The sequence below is a fragment of the Hylaeus anthracinus genome, unplaced genomic scaffold (genome assembly GCF_026225885.1).
Source record: "Hylaeus anthracinus isolate JK02 unplaced genomic scaffold, UHH_iyHylAnth1.0_haploid 0, whole genome shotgun sequence".
NCBI classification, from domain to species: Eukaryota; Metazoa; Arthropoda; class Insecta; order Hymenoptera; family Colletidae; genus Hylaeus; species Hylaeus anthracinus.
Window position 1 is genome coordinate 18,929,877 of NW_026533254.1, and position 19,439 is coordinate 18,949,315.

General features: G+C 45.0%; 1 protein-coding gene across 12 annotated transcripts in view; it reads left to right on the forward strand.

The window, feature by feature from the left end:
• Positions 1-19,439, forward strand: part of LOC128885948 (RNA-binding protein Musashi homolog 2) — a 61,657-nt gene that overhangs the window by 10,723 nt on the left and 31,495 nt on the right. For 5 of the 12 annotated variants that reach the window (XM_054140371.1, XM_054140428.1, XM_054140386.1 and 2 more), the window contains one exon: positions 2,041-2,162. In XM_054140371.1, coding sequence (XP_053996346.1) covers positions 2,107-2,162 — 56 coding nt within the window. In that variant the 5' untranslated portion in view covers positions 2,041-2,106. Of the gene's footprint in view, positions 1-2,040; positions 2,163-7,146; positions 8,633-11,241; positions 11,774-11,897; positions 12,333-19,439 lie in introns of those variants that run through there. The other 7 variants (XM_054140446.1, XM_054140474.1, XM_054140408.1 and 4 more) reach the window with 5 other exon arrangements.

The window sequence follows — 19,439 nt, forward strand, 5'->3', positions numbered from 1 at the left end:
TCTCTCTCTCTCTCTCTCTCTCTCTCTCTCTCTCTCTCTCTCTCTCTCTCTCTCTCTCTCTCTCTCTCTCTCTGTCGCGCGCGCGAGCGCGTGCTCTCTTCCTCTCTATACATATATATATGCGCGTTTCGTTTTCAACTTTTCGCAAGCGTTTCTCGATGTTGTCGTTAATTACCGCTATCCCATTCGATCCCCGACTTCGGCGCAACCATCGACGCGAAACCGGCTTTTTAAGCTACCTCCTCGAGCCTAAGAGCGAGAATCGCCCCAAGAAAATTATGCGGATGCGATAGAAGAAATTTCAAGGAAATTTCGTCGATCGATGTCTTGGTATCGTTGAATAATATCATTTGGGTCAACGGGTGGAATGTCACAGAATAATGTTAACTGAGATCTTGTTACTAATTAAGGATTAATCCACCACGACGAAGATGATTCTTGCGACTGCTATAAACAAAATTCTTGTGAAACTCTGCGATGATCCGTTCATTATGACATGGAATAGAGCAGTCGGGCAAATAATTTCCTCATTAGCTGGTTAATTTCGATCGCCTCGTGAAACATTCCGTTCTGCGAGGAATTTCCATACCGTGAGAACAATTTATCTCGGTCCTCGAATTTCTCGTGTTACGACTTTACGAGTCCCCGCGAAAATGTCTATCTATGCAGTCACCATCTGCGCGACTGTCTTTATTTATCGTAGATTTTGCAAGACGAGATGTACGCATCATTCTTTATTTCTTCTTCTTCTTTTTTTTTACGAATAACGAGCAATTGTTCCTATGTCGAGACTTGGAATTTTTGAATCGTATTAGAATCGTTGGATATACTTGTATGTAATTCCGTTGAAGAGCGCAATTGACCACAACTGATTCAAGATGCTTCTCCTGTCCCTGTCTCACAATCAGTCTCGTATACACTTTTCTGCTAACCAAGTAATATACATATATGTATAACGAAGCGATCCATTCAACGCTCGCATCTGTCTATTTATCTTGTCCAGGCGGCTCGGCTTTTGCCGAGGACGCAGCCGTTAGAGAGGTAGCGAGCCTCCGGTGATAATGATGCACAACGGAGACACACGCGAGCAGAGCTTACACGTGTAACAACTCCACGGCTGGTTAAAGGGACATCGGGCGGGGAAAAGAAACGATGGTGTTTGAAAGGGAGAAAGAAGGCAGGCAGCCAGGCAGGCAGGCAGGCAGGCAGAGAGACTGTGGGTGAAGCAACGAAGGTGGACGAAGCGACGAAATGCGAACGGAAGAGGTAAAAACAGCGAGTTAGGAAAATGGAGGATTACGAGGGAAAGAAAGCAATGTAGATGAAAAGAGATGGAAGAGAGAAAAATGAAAAAAATGAAAGCAGGCACGAGGACGAAAGCTGCAGGAAGAAACAGAGAAAGGGACTGATAGGGAGAAAAGGGGGGGGGGAGGTGAGACAGGGTGAAAGAGTCTGGTGGGAGTCCATTAACGAGTGCCGTTTTCATACCTCTTCTATGCCACCCACCCCCTTTTTCTCCCCCGCTAGTTCTCGGCTCCTCTCGCTCGACAGCAGCTCCTCGTCTCCTTACCTCGTCTCTCTTTCTGTTTGAAAGAGCACCTACCAGCACAATAGATCGTTCATTACCGATACCGGGTACTGGTGCGACGCATACCCATTACCCAGCCAAAAGTTGAAAGATAATGCGAGAAAAGAAGAGCGTCAGAGGCGCGAGTTCTCTTGGCTACCGCGACCACGACCGCGACTGGACGAACAACTCTCCAACAATTTGTTCGTTGCGACGGCCGAATTTTTCAACATGTTTTTTAACATGCTTTTTTTAACCGGATCTCGTTACGATTACGAATCGTAGTTTATCGTGTACGAGTTACACCACGAATTACATACATTACATACGAATTACATGTATACGAGTACACCATATAGATATAACGCGCGTTTAATTTAATGATTCTCGTCGTAACGGTTTCACGGAAGATACCATTATCTCTATGAAATAGAAATTTGGAAGCTTAATGGCGCAATCCTTCCTGGTTCCAGCGACGCGTCACAACCGTGAAGAGTACCAGAAGTGACAGGACGGACAGAGTGCAGCCACGAGCATCGATGGCGGCCGCGAGCTTTCCGCCAAACTTTTCAAACGTCGGTATTCTGGAGAACTGGTAAGTGACTATGTAATAGCTTGTCATGCTTGGATTTACTATTGGAACTTTCTTAAAAGTCTCGAAAGCTTCGTTAAAAGGCTGGCAAGAATTGTTTCAAGATTCGAACGGGCAACCCGTGCAGACGCCTCGACGCCGATGTTTATCTTTTTTTTCTCGCCATTATAGTTTATTCGAAACAATACTTTTTACAATCATTTTTACGAAAATTTACGAAAATCTACATAATTTTTCGGAATGCATTACCGAGGCGAGGCGAGGCGTGGCGAGGCGAGGCGAGGCGAGGCGGAGCGAGGCGACTCCACGCTGCGAGTATATTATTATGTACCTACACCTATAATATTATACAATCGAAGCACTCTAGCATTCGTTTGGAAGATTCGTTCAAGCTAGATCTGTCGTAGTGCATGCTGTTTAGAAAAATATGTTACGACAAATGTGATCCTCTTTGCGAATCCAATACCGATCGATTTGGCTCGTAAGAAGCGAGGATGTGCACTTGAAAGTCGGTTAACGAAGGTGGTCTGTTGACGTTCGAATGAACCGCGCGCCGCGTCTAAAGTTAACCCATGCATCCGCGTAAATGCAGATAACCGTTGGCAACGATCTATTGTAAAAGCAAAGAAACTTTGAGAGTTGAAAACCGCGACCTACGAGCCATACATTTCAGAGGAATTTGTGTCAACGATTGCAAACACAGCGGTACATACGTAGTACGTATATCGTGAAGCTTCTAGTCGACTGCGTCCAGCTCAGGGACAACGTTCGAATACCTATTTGGAAGAATAGAAGAGGGGTTATTTGGTCTGTTATCGATGTCGATTATTGCTTTTCCCTAACAGATTCGCGATTCCCTTTCGAAAAAATCTTGCAACTTTATTCAACGGTATCTTTGACGTTTCAGGCGTTTAACCCTTTATTTACTGGTGGAACTTGCAAGTTGTCACAACGATTCGATGCGATACAGTCAACTGTGTTCGTTTTCCTTGTAGCCTATACTGTATCATACCTGTTCTACTAGTGTACCGTACCTTTATCGGTGAATTCTTTGACGAGACCTTGCTTACTTGGTCGATCAACCGGGAACGACGAAGGATTTCCTTGACGGAAAGGAAGGATGACCATCGTCTTATCGGTCCTCGTCCCTTCTTCTCCTCTTCGTCTTGCCATTTTCCCTGAGGGCACTCCAGCTCCTTGAACCACTCGGAAACAACTTTTCGACAACCTCAACGGTTTCTTAAACCATTTCTCGATACGTGCAATTACAGCATGTATGTTTTTTTTTAACGCGATCAATCAAAGAAATTTCATATTTCAGGTTACTCCGGTTAAGGAAAGGCCTCGAAACTGTACCGTTTTTATGATACGCCACGAAACAGTCGAGATTCTCCATTGTCGGCCGAATATGCACATCCGAATTCACCTTAAAGGTCGCGTCGGCGACGTTTCGGGCGCGTAGAAAAGACGGGAGTGTCAAAAGAGGCATAATAGGGCAAAGAAAGCGGCAACGAAGCCATTGTTGCGCGTAACGAAAAGCTCGAAATACACTCGAAAGAAGACGAAACATATTCGGTACGCGGTAATTGGTGCGAATGATTTCGGTCGGACTGTGAGAAAATCGTAGCTTTTATCCAGACCGAGAGAGTGCTCGGTGTAATTTCGAGATAAAGGGAGATTTTAATTTTGATCTGGTAGGATTCAACGTGGGCCAGCGTTAGGCGTGCCAGTCTGGTTTTTCTTCTTTCTATTTCTTCTCTGTTTCTCGTTTGCGCTGTCATTGACGATTTCGTTCTTTTCCGTTATCTCGACTAAATTTCAACAGTTTGAGTAACGAATAGCGAATACAAATTTTCGATACTTTTTCATTTCTTGGTAAGAAGAAAATGTTTATAAAATGTCGCATCAAATTTTTAAAGATATTTCTCGATTAAGTAGCTCGTTCGAGTAAGACAATTTTTTACTACTCGTACATGTCTATCCGAATGATTATTTGAAACGTACGATATATAATTATTGTAAACGATTCGAATAACGACCAACTGCGATCCGTATACTTATCTTAATCATTCCTTTTGCCCATGAAATACATAATGCAAGTGGTTTTAAACATTCTAACGAACGTATCGATCGTTCGCCAAGAGATTAACGGAGAATTCCGTTCCGAGTGGCCGCGAGTGGTGGCGAGTATGTATCTAAATCGATAATTCGAGTCGAATTTAACAGCTATTACCGGACGATATAATTCACCGTTAAACGGATATGATAATGAAGCCAGTTAGCCATTGGGAACGGTAGTCGGTTTGTTGTGCTCGCGCAGCTGTCGTCGCCACTATTTTCGTGGCTTCATTCAGGAAGGAGAAGATGAGGAAGATGTTTCGGTTGATAACCGTTGCCACGTTGACTAGTGGCGGTGCTAATTCATTTTACGAGAGAAGCACACGTGCGATGCCAGGTGCACCGACGTGACGCCGACGCCCACGCGGCGTAAATTCGGCGACTGGTGTGACGTGGGCGGCACTTAAAATTAGCTAATGTTAACACCGATAAACTGGTGTGCAGTTTCATATTTACGATACTAGATGCCGTCTTGGACACGCAGTGCCAAAACTTTGACGCGATAGACGTGCCCACGTGTAGGTAGGTAGGTACGTAGGTAGATAGGTAGATAGGTAGATAGGTAGGTAGGTAGGTAGGTAAGGAGGGAAGAGGTAGGCATGTTTGAATCGGGCGCGGATCGATCGTTTCGATCATAAATTGCCACAAATTCATCGGTTCTTTTCCCAGCTTCTCGAGTATTCTATTTGTTCGCGATGCGATCGGTGAATACGCAGCAGTATTTCCACGTGACATTGCCATTACCATGAATACTGTACAGGAGGATAGACGCGTACGACCGTAATCCTTCGGAAGCGGCTCAACGTTGGCTGCCTATGCCTGTAACGATAGGCTTCGTCGAAGCTTTCGAGATATGGGACACATCGGCTGACTTGCGCGCCGACTCGATAACTATCATTTCTCGATTTTATCAAAATACCAAGTTTAATAGCGAAGGAAACGCAACGAATCTCAGTGTTATCCGTTTTCGAATAGGATAAGTTTCGACTATTTTCTATATATCCCAGTTATATCATGTGACGAGAGATTTTCAATTTCAAGTAAGCCCTTATGGAATAGTGCGCCGATCTAGAATGCGATTCGCATAATTATAATTATCGCGTCAAGATCACTCCGCTCGAGGATGCTCGAACGAAAGAAAATTTCAGTCGTTTCAAATTAAATTCAAAGTAACAAGGTGATGCTTGTGTCGGATGAATAGCAGAATAACGAAATTAATTACGTTATAGTTACAACAAGTAGCGACGGTAATAAGCGGCAAGAATCAATAATCGATCGTAGACCGTTCTAGTTCCTCCGGCACGATAAACTCACTCACGCGTTCTCGACAATTTCAGCGCGAATCAAATTTTTACGTATCGCTCAAATGTATTGCATCTACCACCGGTACCGATTAATCGTACCAACGATTTGTTTGTTTACCGCGCTGCGTCGGCGTCGCGCGGCTCGACGAATCGAATTTAAGGATAAAGGTCGTACGATTTCATTTAGGTATTACTTGCGTGACGCAGCCGAGGTCGTTTAAATAGCATTATTTAGGTGGCAGCATTATTTCGGTGATCGCTCGAACAAGCCGGATCTGTAATGTTATTCGAGTGGAAAGAACATTACGGTGAATAGAGGAGAAACCGACTCGTGTGGTTCTCCGGAAAAGCGAACGCGGTCAAAGTGGCCACGAGATACAAATGCCAACGAATTATTTTCTACAGAGGCCGCGATTGTCTTTCAGGTTTAACCTACGATGCTTGCAACCCTTGTCAACTTTTAATCGCAAATATCAGCCTCGAAAGAAAATTGGGCCAAGTTGTACGAGAGTCGTAACGAAACGTGATTAATTTATTCGATCGAATATGGAAAATATGGAGCGAGAGGAAAATTGACAAAGTTCGAGCAGCGCGAGTTGAGAAAATTCAGCTGTTGGAATGATATCCTGAGACCTGGCGACACGCTCGAATTAACGTCTGCACGGATGGTTTCCTTTCGCTGCGTGATCCTCGTTCCTCTCCGTTTACCGCGGAAATGTGAGTTTAAAGAGTGCATTCGTGCCATCGAGTCTACTATAAATAGGCGGCCAGCAGACGTTTCACCGATATCGTGCCGTTTCCTCGATGTCTCTGTTGCCCATGAAACTCTAATACGTTCTCAGTTTGCGAATAAATCGGCGAGAAAATAGAAAATGGAAAAAGGCGAGAAATAAGTATTACAAGTTGCACGAATGCACTGTGATAATTGAATCGTTAGTTGGTCGCGAACGCGAATCTATTCAGCGAACCATCACCGAATTTCGCGTTAAAAGAAAGGACACTAGTCTCGTTGTTAGAAAATCTAATAGCTGTATGACAACAGTTTTCTACCGAAATTCAAAGTGAATGCGAGTTTTTTTGCTTTTGGATCATCGTGGACGTTGTATCGTACGACGATAGGCATTCACCAAGTTGTCATTCTAATTCCGATTTTTCTTGGACCGTGCTTGAGTCGAGTCGAGTCGAGTCGAGGCCTCGACTCGACGATTCTTCGATCGGAATGACCCCGGGGCTGTCGATACTGATTCCGGTGTCCGATAAGGGTAACGAAGACCCATACTGTTGTCGTGCAAGGAGAATAATACTACTTTCTCTCTCTCTCTCTCTCTCTCTCTCTCTCTCTCTCTCTCTCTCTCTTCCCTCTCATTTTCCTTTTCCTTGGTCGTTCGGTCGGCCTATTCTTTCTTCCCTGCCTATTTCCTTTTCCTTCTCCGCCCTCTCCCTTTTCCTCTCCTTCCTTGTTCCTCCGTCTGCGCGTCTACTATATATGCCTCCGCGAATCGATACGGTATCAAGCTCGAAACGGGGACGGAGAGTCGATGGTACGACAAGGTTTTGGTAACGATCTCGTCGCGCGATATACATATCTACCTGCCAGGATATCCCGAATCGACACGAGCTTGGTTCACGCGATTCTGCCTTCTTCTCAGCTATGACAAGCCATTCTACGATGCCATTCATCTATTTTATTGTTCTTAAACTTGGTACCGGCTCCCACCTACCGTCATCGTGCCTGTCTCGTTGTCAGGCCCGCTGACGATGGTTTTTTTTTGTTATTTTCCCATTGCGTTACTTTATCGACCGTCAGTTTCTTGTTTATCTAAGAAACGGTTATTTGGAAAAGGAAAGAGAGTAAGGCAAGTCGTGGTAGATGCATAACGGCAAATGGTAAGCTGTAAATCGCAACGAGGCGAGCGAGGGTAGAAGAAATCGTTCCCGTTCGCACGCATTCTCGTCACGACGACGCCGACGCCGACGTACACCGGCTGGTACGGCACGCCAGACACAAGCCGTACTTTACTACTTGTAGCATTGTAACGTTGTAGCTCAATTCCTCGCCTCGCTTTCTTCTTTCTTCCTGCATACATCGCAAACACACACACACACACACACTTATCTGTACATTTATTTGTACATTTATTCTGATGAAATAACATTCTTCGAGGTTTCTTTTACTTTTTAATAACGATTGCTTTTCAAATTAGGAATAATTTTTATGTCTAATTCAACTTTACGTGTCTTTCTTCTTCTAATTATACTTTTGCTTGTTGTTTCGACTAGGCCAAAGACAAGGAGGAAGCGAGAGTGGGGGTAGGCAGTTTACGCCCGATAAATCTCGAAATTTATGGCAACGGGAAATTTATAGGTTCAATTTCCGTGATATTTAAACGGGTCGTGTTCGAGCACGCTTAGAATTCTCGCAAAGCCACCTGGTTAATCATTCCTGTTGATTCGGCTGGAGCTAGGGAGGCAAGTAAAAACACCCCTTCGTCTTATATCTAACTCGGTACCTTCGACTCTGTCAATCTCAACTCGTTTCTTTACTTTCTCGGCACGTTAAATAAAATATTCATTGCGGTCGCAGAAATTTGTCTCATCGTGGTAACGTTGTTGACTCGAAATGATAATACTCACCGTTGTTTGCGTCCAACGAGTATTCTTTGTGCCGGTAATCGATTCGAAGCGTTTAACGTCCTTTGGGTGTCTGTTCCTGTTCGACGTAATCAATTAGAGCATAGTTCGTTACCTCGATCCGTGATGCTTGCTCCCGAAGGAGAACGGCATGGCAAACCGATGGCGTGCAAGTCGCGCCGCATCGTGCAAATTTAATTTGCGTAATAAAATCTCACGTTCGTGGGAGATTGGTTAAAGGTAAAAGTTACGGAAAAAAGTATAGATTTCAATTGGTGACGATGGAAGCACTACGAGTGTCGCTTACCCCAGCTGTCTTCCCTCGCGATGGTTCGTGTTACCCGAACCAGCAAGTCCGAGAGTACTTCCTGTGTTTTGTGTCTGCGACAACAGCTGGAAATCGTTCGTTTCGCGCAAAAGGTGAAGCAGTTCCTTCCATTAACAATGGATTTCCATCGTATCGTTTTATGTATTATTTTTTTTACATACATACATGTATACATATACATATACAATAATAGCAGGTTTTAGAAAGGCTCTTTGATATTTCTTCGTGAGCTTGGTCATTGTTGATACGGTTTTTTTAATTAACTACGTATCGAGAAGCAAGCAAGTGTCGTTATTCGAATTGAAATATGCCACCTACTTTGCGAGATTAAAGTCGTGACGCGGTGCACTCGCATCATCTATTGTACAATTTCGATATTACTTGGTGGGTATCTACGTATGTGTGGTAGATTGTACATGTGTTCGTATTATCCGAATCATATCGATATTTGTAATATTCAGCCCAAACCGATATTTGCGATACGCGAATCAAATGATACATCCTACAATGCGAACAATGCGTTTGTTCGGTCTTGGTGTGTGGAGATACAACTCTCAGAGATTCCAAATAATCTAGATGCGTATGCATGTACAGATACGGCCTGTACGCATTTTCCTTTTTTTTCTTCTTTTTTTTTCTTTTTTTTTTTTTTTTAATTTCCGTACCGAAAAAAGTAGACTGCGCGTACAAATGCGCGTTTAATATAGCGATAATATAATAGCGATGGTAACCGGTGATACTTGTCCATTTCCACATTTGCTTTAGGGACCTTTCGCGACTAGCTTTTCCATTCTTATCGTCTCGTGTTTGTCAACGTGCAATGCAGCCATCGAAATATCTACGTCTCAACATTTACCTTGGGTCGAGACACGCGCGTCCAGAATCTGGCTAGCGATTTGGAGGTAGGCCAGCTAACTCTCGATTCTGACCTGGCCTCCTCTTGGCGTTTCACAGTGCAATTCTCGAGAAAGGAGCCGTTAACCGTGCGCCTAGTATCCTCGAAGGGATTAGGTGGAAGACCTCGGAAAAATGCAGCTACAATTACACCGGCAATTTAACTATACCACCAGCGACAAGCGAGCAAATATGCCGCCTCTTCGTTTTATCGTACACGAGTTACAGAGAAATCAGTTTATTAGCCAAGACGATAGTTACCCTTTAAGTACTCGCAAAGTGTCCTCAGTTTGCGATCTTTGAACAACATGTACCGTTCGTATACATACACCTACGAGTATATCCGTGCATCGTGCGAATTGCACGATTACATCACACGTGGCGTTGGCTCGCGGTGTCTGACCTGTCTCGTACCGATTTCTCCATTGAAACCCACGTTTCTTTGTATCGACGCGTATGTATCCGGAGAACGTCTAGGCGTCTAGGCGTCTAGGCGTCTAGGCGTTAACATTCTCGATCGCTTCTTGTGAAAACAAATTCGTTGCCGTTTACTCGTCGAGATATATAAATAAACGTTCCAAAATAGTGGATTCCAAGTAATTTTAGGTGACAGATAGAGCACGAGTCGTTGGCTTAGAACAGGTACAACTCCGATGGATGCAAGTGTCGCGTAACTTTATCGAAATCATCGAATTCAAGAAAATATGTATAGCTGAAACAATCGTGGATGGTCCTTGGTTCGTTGTACGTACACGACGTTGCAACTGTAGCACTTTTTTCGCGGTGCGGAACGCCGCGCCTCCGACACATCGTACGATCCATATACTTCTTAGCTCTGTTTTGGATAATTTTCCGCAAACATGCAAATTTCAGTTCGTTTCGAATATTATCGATACAAGTTGAGAGTTTTCGTTGGAAACTTTACGATTACTGCTGTCTCATCGGAAATACGTAAATACTCTGTATTATGCGACGAGCCTTTACCCTCGATCGATCGATCGGAGCCCTTGACGCGTCAAATATCACTCGCGATACACGCGATAAACGAGTGGCAATCTTGTCTGGAAAAGGAGAACGCGAGGAACATTCGAACGAACGTCGAGAGGCGAAGCGTGTCATCAATTAAAATCCTTAATCCTTTCCGTCTCGGACCCTGTAATTCGTTACACTGACACGAGAGCTCTTGGCGAATAAAGTGGCACTCGTAAAAGTGCTCGAAACTAGGAGAAATGCAGATTCGTGTAGACAGATTTACACGATAAGCACAACTATCTTTGTCGCTTACTATTTTGCTCGAAAAGTCACAGAATTTACTCGAAAGAGTCGACATATGTACAAGATTTTTACCATCTAATGTACATACGATACATATCCTCGAGCCGCTACTCGAATTCGATCGGGACCGGACCGGGCTGTGACAACTAACGAAACAGAGGAATGTCATTCGATCGGCTTTATCTCTCCTCCAAGCGAGCTCTGCTCGACTTGATATCGATCAAAAAAGTATGAAATAATAGTAGCAACCTGAGAATGAGAAACGGTTAGCGTGAGTAAACGCAATAAAATTTGAAAAAAAAAAAAACATGAAGATAAATCGATCGATAGATATACTAAACTCTTGTACGTGAAATTAAATACGTGTGCTCATACGAGGTTAGGCAATCGCATCAGGATTATATCCGATGTCACGGACAGGTACATCGTATCAGGTATTCGAGTAACCGGTTCCAATCGATAGCATTAACTGGTAACCGTTGAGCACCACTGCGAAGACAGGACTTCCGAGTCCCGAGTCCCGAGTCCCGAGTCCCGAGTCTCGGCGCGGCGCGGCGCGGCGCGGCCACGCCGAACAGCACGACGCGACGCGACGCGACGCGACGCGACGCAACGCAACGCACCAAGTCTTTCACCGAAGGGCAGAACGAAATTGCAAACCGTCGTACACATTGTCCGTGTGCGTGCGCCGGTTTCGTAGTACGCGATACGGCCGCGTTCGCAAAGGGGTGCGCTCGCTTCTCCCTCCAGGTGTCCTAACCTAACCTACCCCTACTTTGCAACCTATCCCTTGGTTCGACCAATCTGCTTCTCCCACTCTTCGGCGAGCATCGTTGGTTCTCGTTCCACCGTTCCTCTCGCCCATCCCCTCCATGCTTGACGACTGACCCCCACCAGTGAGCCGAGGCGGCGAGCACAGCTGCCACACTGTGAAGCGCGAGAACTGAAGAGACGCGCAGCAACGCCGTTACAGCCTAGCCGGTTCTTTAAACTAACCTATAAATTCGAGGAAAGCGAAAGAAGAAAGAGCTAGGAAAGGACCGTGGCGACGGTTTGGTTGGCGAGTGAGTTTTTCGCGTTTCATCGCGTGATAAACTCGTGTTTCGTCGATTCTAGCTGCCGTTACCGCGTCGAAAACCGGCGTGACTTTCGCGAACCGTTGTGTCACAGGACAGCGTTCCTTTCCTACGTTCCTCCGTATGCGGAGGAAACTCCTGGCTGCCGAGAACCGGCACAACAGAGTAGTCTCTTTGTCCGGACTTGTTTGCAGAGCTCTCGAGTGCGTTTTTACGACGGGTTTCGGTCGGTGGTCGTTGTTTTGGCGGTATCAAGGTACGCGCTGCGCATCGTTTAGTTCTATTCGTATCGTCGCGACCTTGAACTTGTGTGCTTATATCCCACCGAGAGTGGCTGTGTGTAGTTCGTTTAACCTGTGACGTCGATAGCTCGACGATCAAACTGTGCAAAGAGAGAGAGAGATAGATAGATATATATATATAGAGAGGGAGAGAGGGGGGAGAGAAGTAGAAGACAAGAGAAAGGATCTGGACAACCGGTGGCTGGGATATCCTGCAAACGAACGCATCCGAGAATGTTCCCCTATACGACCTTTTCGACAGTAGGGTAAGCAATACAAAAATTCAACCTCTTTTCTCATCGCGGTTCCAGTCGTTCGACAGTGGTTTCCCATCGAGTTGCGTGTTTCGCTCGCCATACTGACTGGCTTTCTCTGGTAGCGACTCTTACAGCTTTTCTCGTATCTTATGCTTGAACCGTTTACCGTTTACATTCTCTTTCTCTCGTGTCCTTGCTCGTGTTAACGCTTTCATTCTGGACTGTTTGTTTTCGTGGTATCCGACTGTCTTGATGTGTTGTGCTTGCTTCGAACTGCTTGTAACGAATTTCGCAAACATATACACGCGCACATGCTATCCTGTTGTCTTTATATTTCATTTTTCGTGTACAACCAGTCAAAGAGGGAATAACGCGTACAACTAGCCGATGCGCGTCGCGTTTGGTGGCGCGTGCATCTGTTCGTGTACTTAGAATTAGTCGACATAACGCGTACTCTAAAGAGAGAAAAAGAGACTGGACGTCTGTTCATTCTGCGTAGACACAAGACAGAGAAGAGATTAGAATGAGAAAGAGAGATGTACGCATGTTTGTATGGAATAGGTACGCCCGAACTTGGAGAGCGTCGCCGCTTTGTCCTTTCCCCCTTTGTCTCCTACTCTTGTTCTCTGTCGCTCTTTTAATTCTCCCTTGGTTCGCCGTTTCACTCTGTACCGCGGTTATACGGTGTATGCACTGTGTGCAAACGTGTGTAGATACGCGCGTATGTACCTACGAGAATCGCGCGAAGCCCTTGCTCGGTGGCTGCGTTCGGAGAAATCAATCGCGTGCAAACGGGAATGGCTGCGAGAGGGCCGATTCGAAAGTTGACAGAAAAGTTTCATGCGACGAACCACGGCAACGAGAATCTCGTGTTTCGCCATGCTACGTATTCTCTCTGTTCGTTACAGACGCGACAGATTGATACGAGAAACAAAAAACAATCGAGGCTCTTCGAAAACACAACTGGAATCCCGAGAATCGGCTTCTTTTTAATCGTAAACTTTCTTGGTTGTCCTAGCAACGCGGTACGCCGATTCTATGGGTTTCACGAGGGGAAGAAAGTAGAAAGCATGGCAGCGTGAAGGGAGGAGTAGCGTGACACACGAGGGCCGTTACGGTTGCAGTTGGGTTAGATCGTTGTGATTCACACCCCAAACCTCCTCCTCCTCCCCCTCCCCTCCCGGGCTCTCTCTCTCTCTCTCTCTCTCTCTCATCATCATCATCATCATCATCATCATCGTCATCATCGGGTCGTCATGGCGACGAAAAAACAACTGGCTGCGGTGGTGATGCCTAACCGGTTAAGGTTAGGTTAGCTTTCGTAAAAGCTACGTCCTATCTTGAAACGAATCCATGTTCTACGACTCGAAACGAATAACTAACGATTATTAGATTGGTACGCCTTTGTGTATCTACCGAAATAGTCGCCACAAGAAGAAATATACATATGTATGTATGTTTAGAATGCCCTGAAACCGTTTTGTCTATTAGAAAAAATTAACGGATACCTACGCGTGCATCGTAATTCGATAGCTTACTAGGCAGAATTTACACGTATCACCTATTTCTATACAACGTCGGGTTTATCGGAGAAACGAGGACAATTTAAGAATGAGTCCTTTAAGCCAGACCTCGTAATTACCAAATGTTGGTCTGCGCGAGCATCGGAACGCTTGTTTCGTAGCTATACGGAGTATGTATCAACCTGTTTCTTTTTTGCAATCAAAAATAGACGATTGATCCAGTGAAACTAGAAAGAAAATGTATGAATCCCAGATGTGAGATTAGTCTAACGAAATTTTTGGCAAATAAATCTATAAAAATTAAAACAGCTGTCGTTCCCCGCGAGCAATGCTGCTAAATTGTGGGACAGATGTATGCTTGATACATCGCGCAGCCTTCGTTTGGTACGTCGCGTCGTATGTGTATATTCGTATCTGGTCCAAGTGCCAACTGTGCTGCTTTTTTTTTTACACGCTCTTATGGAAGATTTACAAAGTGTGAGACTCGATACTGCTCTAAGGGTTAGAAAAGTATTAAAAACGTGATCGAAGGAAAGTAGTTGTATCTACATATATGTATATACACGTATGTTATATGCGTATATGCACGAGCGTGCACGTACATGTGTATGTATATGTACTTATCGTATAAAGGTATAGGTAAGCATTGCCTAGGCCGTGCCGCTGATGCTGCTGCCGCACAGTTTTCCACTTTCATTTCTATCTTCGCGCGGACGCAATTCCCTGGCACTAGGCCCAGGTGATAAACGTTCACCGGGAGCAACGAGCGAGCGTTTGTTTCCTGGTGGAAAACGCGGCTTGTAATTAGTTTGGACGATAGGTCGGTTGGTCTGTCGGCTGGCCGGTTACCGAGAAGCACGCAATTGGTATTGCCAGAACGGTGAAAGAGAGTAAGTAGTTTGGGTGCACGGGAAGCAATTCGCGGTGAAAGAGAGAGATAGAGAGGAGGAATAGAAGGGAACGAGTCACGTGTTTTCTTCGACCAGTGAATATCCGTCGTTGTGCAGTCGATAACCGGCGCGCGCGGTCAGCTACGATCCGCGAATGTTATGTCAATAAATGTCCGTCACTGACACCGGTCGCGTCGCGTCGCGTCGCGTCGCGGCTTGGCGTCTATCGGATGCTTTTAGAATGGCTCTGACCATTCCCGGTTGCTCGATTATTTGCCTCGCTGGAGGACCGCGCTCGAGATGCTTTCGATGCCACTGTCGATGTCGCTCACTTTTTTGTTGCGCCACTAAAATATCGGCGAATTTTCCGATGGTTGTCGTTCGATGAAAATATCGTCGTTTCTTTACCCGCCCCGCACTCTTCAACCCTTTACACTCGTCATCCCATCTTGTTTGATGCTTTTCAACGTTTCGTTCGTTGATCCGAAGATAAGATACTCGTCTAGTTCGATTCGATATCAAATTTACATGTTAGAAATATCTCTGTTGGAGGCCAGTTATACCGTTTAAATGTTTTCTCTTTGATTCTTCTGAATTGGTATTATCTTGATCGCAAGGCGTTTCTAGGCCTGTGAGTTGGTTGGATGGTTGTCAACTTGAAGTTCGGTTCACAAAAAGTAGCCAGCAGAGCAGAGACGGAGAAATCGACCGGTCACTGTTGGTATCCAGTGACAAAGAGCTCGATCGATGCACGTGCTGGCACTATCTCGGGCTTCCCTTCTCCAACCAAACCTCTCTCACTCCCCTCCCCCTCCTCTCTCTCTCTCTCTCTCTCTCTCTCTCTCTCTCTCTCTCTCTCTCTCCCCCTCTCTCTCTCTCTCTCTGTGTCACTCTCCATCTATTCTCTCTTCTATTCTCCTCTCTTCCGATCTGCATTCCTTTGCTAGCAAACGGTAGACTCAATTTAGGAAACTACCCCGAGCAATACTACACATACGTATCGAGTGCGTCTACAATTCCACGCAATTTCACTATCAATTTTGTCAACTCGCAGCGTTTTTCTTGCAATTTTTTGTTCCTTTTCGTTACCGATGGAATCGTTTCACGGTCTCGTTAACAGCGGTGTTGGCGAAAGTATCGATTTCTACGGCTGAGAGAGAAATTCGTATTATCGTTTGTTTTCGATGACCGAGCAAATAAATTCATGGAAGCTAACGAGTCATCTTTCAGAGAGTGATCCATCCTCCGTACGTTAGTAATTTTCTCATCTAAAATACAATACGTAGAAAACATATGACCTTAAATATCGTATAGAAGATCGAATCTGACGTACCGAAAGAAATCGTCACGGTGGCAGTTTGTCGCGTAACACTATTCGGAAACGTGACTCGATCAAAGTACTTTTCACGAATCGTGTTACCAGATCCCGTTTGGCCGGCATGAACATTCAACGTATACGTATACGTACGCAGAATCTAGTTCTTGGGAGAGTTTAAAGAGCTGCGTTGCGAAATTACGCGCACGATCGATCGACACGCATTGTAAGCTTTCATTTTTCTTATATGTATACATCCTTGTATTAATTGTAATTTTTAGTTAATGGGAAAGACAGCTTTCATCGATCCTTGGAATGTAGCCAGTGAATGTCAAAGTGAGATGATAATGTTCCGTACGAATTGTTGGGAAAACTCAATGTAGGCATATGGAGAAAACTTATTCGTTTAGAAGCGGTGGTGTGCGTCGCGGTCGTGGTGAGGTGCGTTGCAAGTTTCAACATTTGTCGAGCTTCTAAGATCAATCGTGTCGCATCGCGTCTACGGAGAAACGTTGAGCGACGAAACACTACTGCGATTTACGTCTCGCGTGGTGCATGCATTTTCCTTCTTTTCTCGTTTCTTTCATCTCGTTCCGTATCGCGCCCTCGAAAAGCGTTGCCGTTTGATAGTTGAAAGCCATCGAAAAAGGCGAGGGAGCTGCGTTTTTGACTCGCGTCAATGCGAGCTAGCCGGTGGTACTTACGAGATGAGAATCGCGCAACCGATGGATTCCGGGATAAAAGTCTCTCGAATGCTCAAAGTAGTAATGGTTTTTCGAGTTCTCTCCTGTTTTTCTTCAAGTGTGTCACGATGCATTTACGCTGATACTTGAGATAGACCGAATGCAAGGCGCAACATGTCGGAAAATAAGATTGTAATTGCACATTATCGAGTTTGAAAAATAATTGTAATTCGAAAACAAGACGAAATAGAATACACGTTCGTATATTTCTCACTTTCTCTCTTGGTTTTGTATTCTCGATCCATCGATTAAGTGGATTTCAAATGTTCCAATACGCCCCGAAAGTAAGATAAACAAGGTACAGCCGAAAATACTCTTATCGAAACCTAACCGAGATCATTCTCAAACTAGGCGCTAATAAACAAAGTTCATTCGATAGCGAATGATTTTGTTGTATCATGAATCAGTTTTCGCCCGGAAAATTCAATGTTCTTTCAAGTTAAACGAGCTCCCGTAGCTTTCGTAAAACCCCTGCGCGTTATTACACAGATGAAGTCTGTAAAAATGAAAATTCAATTCTCAGCTGATCTCATTTTCCTCAATTTCTCGCGTATCTCCCCCCACCCCCATCCCCCATTCGTCTCGGTCCCGGAGTAGCGCGGCGTAGCGTCCCGGTGTTCATACAATTATTGGATTTACTAGCAGTACACTCTCTTTCTATCGCCTTTATAACACCTCTAATATCGCGCGCCGCGGGTCTAACGAATTTTCAATCGAGGCCATTACTCATAATATTTACCTGTATTTACCTAATTACACTCGTTACCAGCATTACTCTTCGTTTATCCTTTTTCGTGTTTGCTGATTTTCTCTTTAGCTTTAGCTTTTGTTAATTTCCTTTGACGCATGCGAACGTTCCCATAAAACACTCGACACAGTAAACGTACAATATTTTTCTGCCGATTTTTTTCTTGGCTTCAATTGGATTAGTAGTTTGATAATTGAAAGAAAATATCATCGCATCGATCATTGGTCACATTCGATACATAACCACGAGGGACGGGAAGAGGTCGAAATTCCGTCAGACTCGAACCGGTGTGTATGACGCCTATTGTCTTGGCGGCTAATCAATGCTTAGATGACAATTGCTGCTAATTCTTACAAATAAATGTACAAGTTAAAAGCCTCTGAACGCGGATATGATTTTCCAAATTTTCCAGTAACGTGGACAGTGCATCGTACTGCGTTCAATTTAAATTCATCGCACAGTCGCTTGGCCATTATTAAAGCTGTCAGAATAAATTTTCACGGGATCACCGATAGAATCTAATAAACGTCGGATGGTTATCGGACTGGTGAAATATCGAATGAAATTCTTCGATTATCGCTGCCCTTGCAATTAACGAATATTAGGTAGGTATTACACCTGAACGCAACGCAACGGAACGCAACGCAACGGAACGCAACGCAACGCAACACGTGATGCAAAGACTTGGATCTTTGGTAATCAGTCTGACAACATAATTGGGAGAACTTGATAATTAAACGATACATCAAAAATGGTTCCAAAGGACCCATCGCCAAGACGGATCGTCTTGGCTACTACCTATGTACTCGTATACGACGACACGAGTATGTTCCAGCGATTCGTATCCTTAGCTTTCTCATTCAAAGGAGTTGGCCAAGCTTCTCTGACGAGCCTGCCAGCAGCAGCCGCCAAGGTCGAGCATTCCTTCACCTCGCTCGATTTTTCTTCTTTTCTTTGTTAACTCTCCTCCTTGCATCACGATCGTCCGACGTCTATATCCTCTTTTATCCTATCGTTTTCATTCCTATTTTCTCTCTTGTCTTTTCTCTCGTCACGTTCCGTCACATCACGTCACGTCACGTCACGTCACGTCTCGTCTCGATTTCTCAGCTGTCCGTTTTCTTTTCTTTCTTTTATCGCTCGCATACTGGACTGGTACCTGGAACAATCGAGTTCTGTGTCGTCCCTTAAACAGTAGATACATATCAACAAGAATTTTCGCTCCGTATTCGGGAAGAAGAGGGGAAAATGTAGCCAGATACCATAGAACCAACTAAATATTTAGTTATTTGTTGAGAATATATCGGTGGGTCGGTACTCGTCGTTATAGCTCTGTATCCCAAGCTAACCTCCATCCGTACGATCACGCATCGTCTAACAGCGACGAATCGATTTGGCGCAAGAACAGCGCCGATACAAATTAACTACTGATGCTCGATACACGATGCATGTATCCGACTCGCAGGAAAAAACGATTTCGCGAAAGCACGATTCCAGGCCATGTGCGGACTGCGGCAAGCAGCGCGGCCCTTGTTCCAGCGGCCTATCCAGCCAGGGGCCATTGTCCGTGGTTGAATGAGCTCTTTGTTTAGGCTGTACATGCTGCTCCCGGTGATGATGTCGGTGGTAGTGCAGGCCTGGTCCAGGTTCTCCCACCTAAGCTGCGCACCCTCGAGGAAGGCTTCTCTCGGCAAAACGCGTCGAACGGCCCGAACACACTGTCCAATGAATAGTTGTCCGATGTATAGCCTCGTGCCGGGACGAGTAACAGCTGTCGTTAACCTACCTACCTACCTACCTACCTATCATCTACCCACCTACCTACCTTCCGTCGTATTAAAGGGAGACTTTCTCTCTCTCTCTCTCTCTCTCTCTCTCTCTCTCTCTCTCTCTCTCT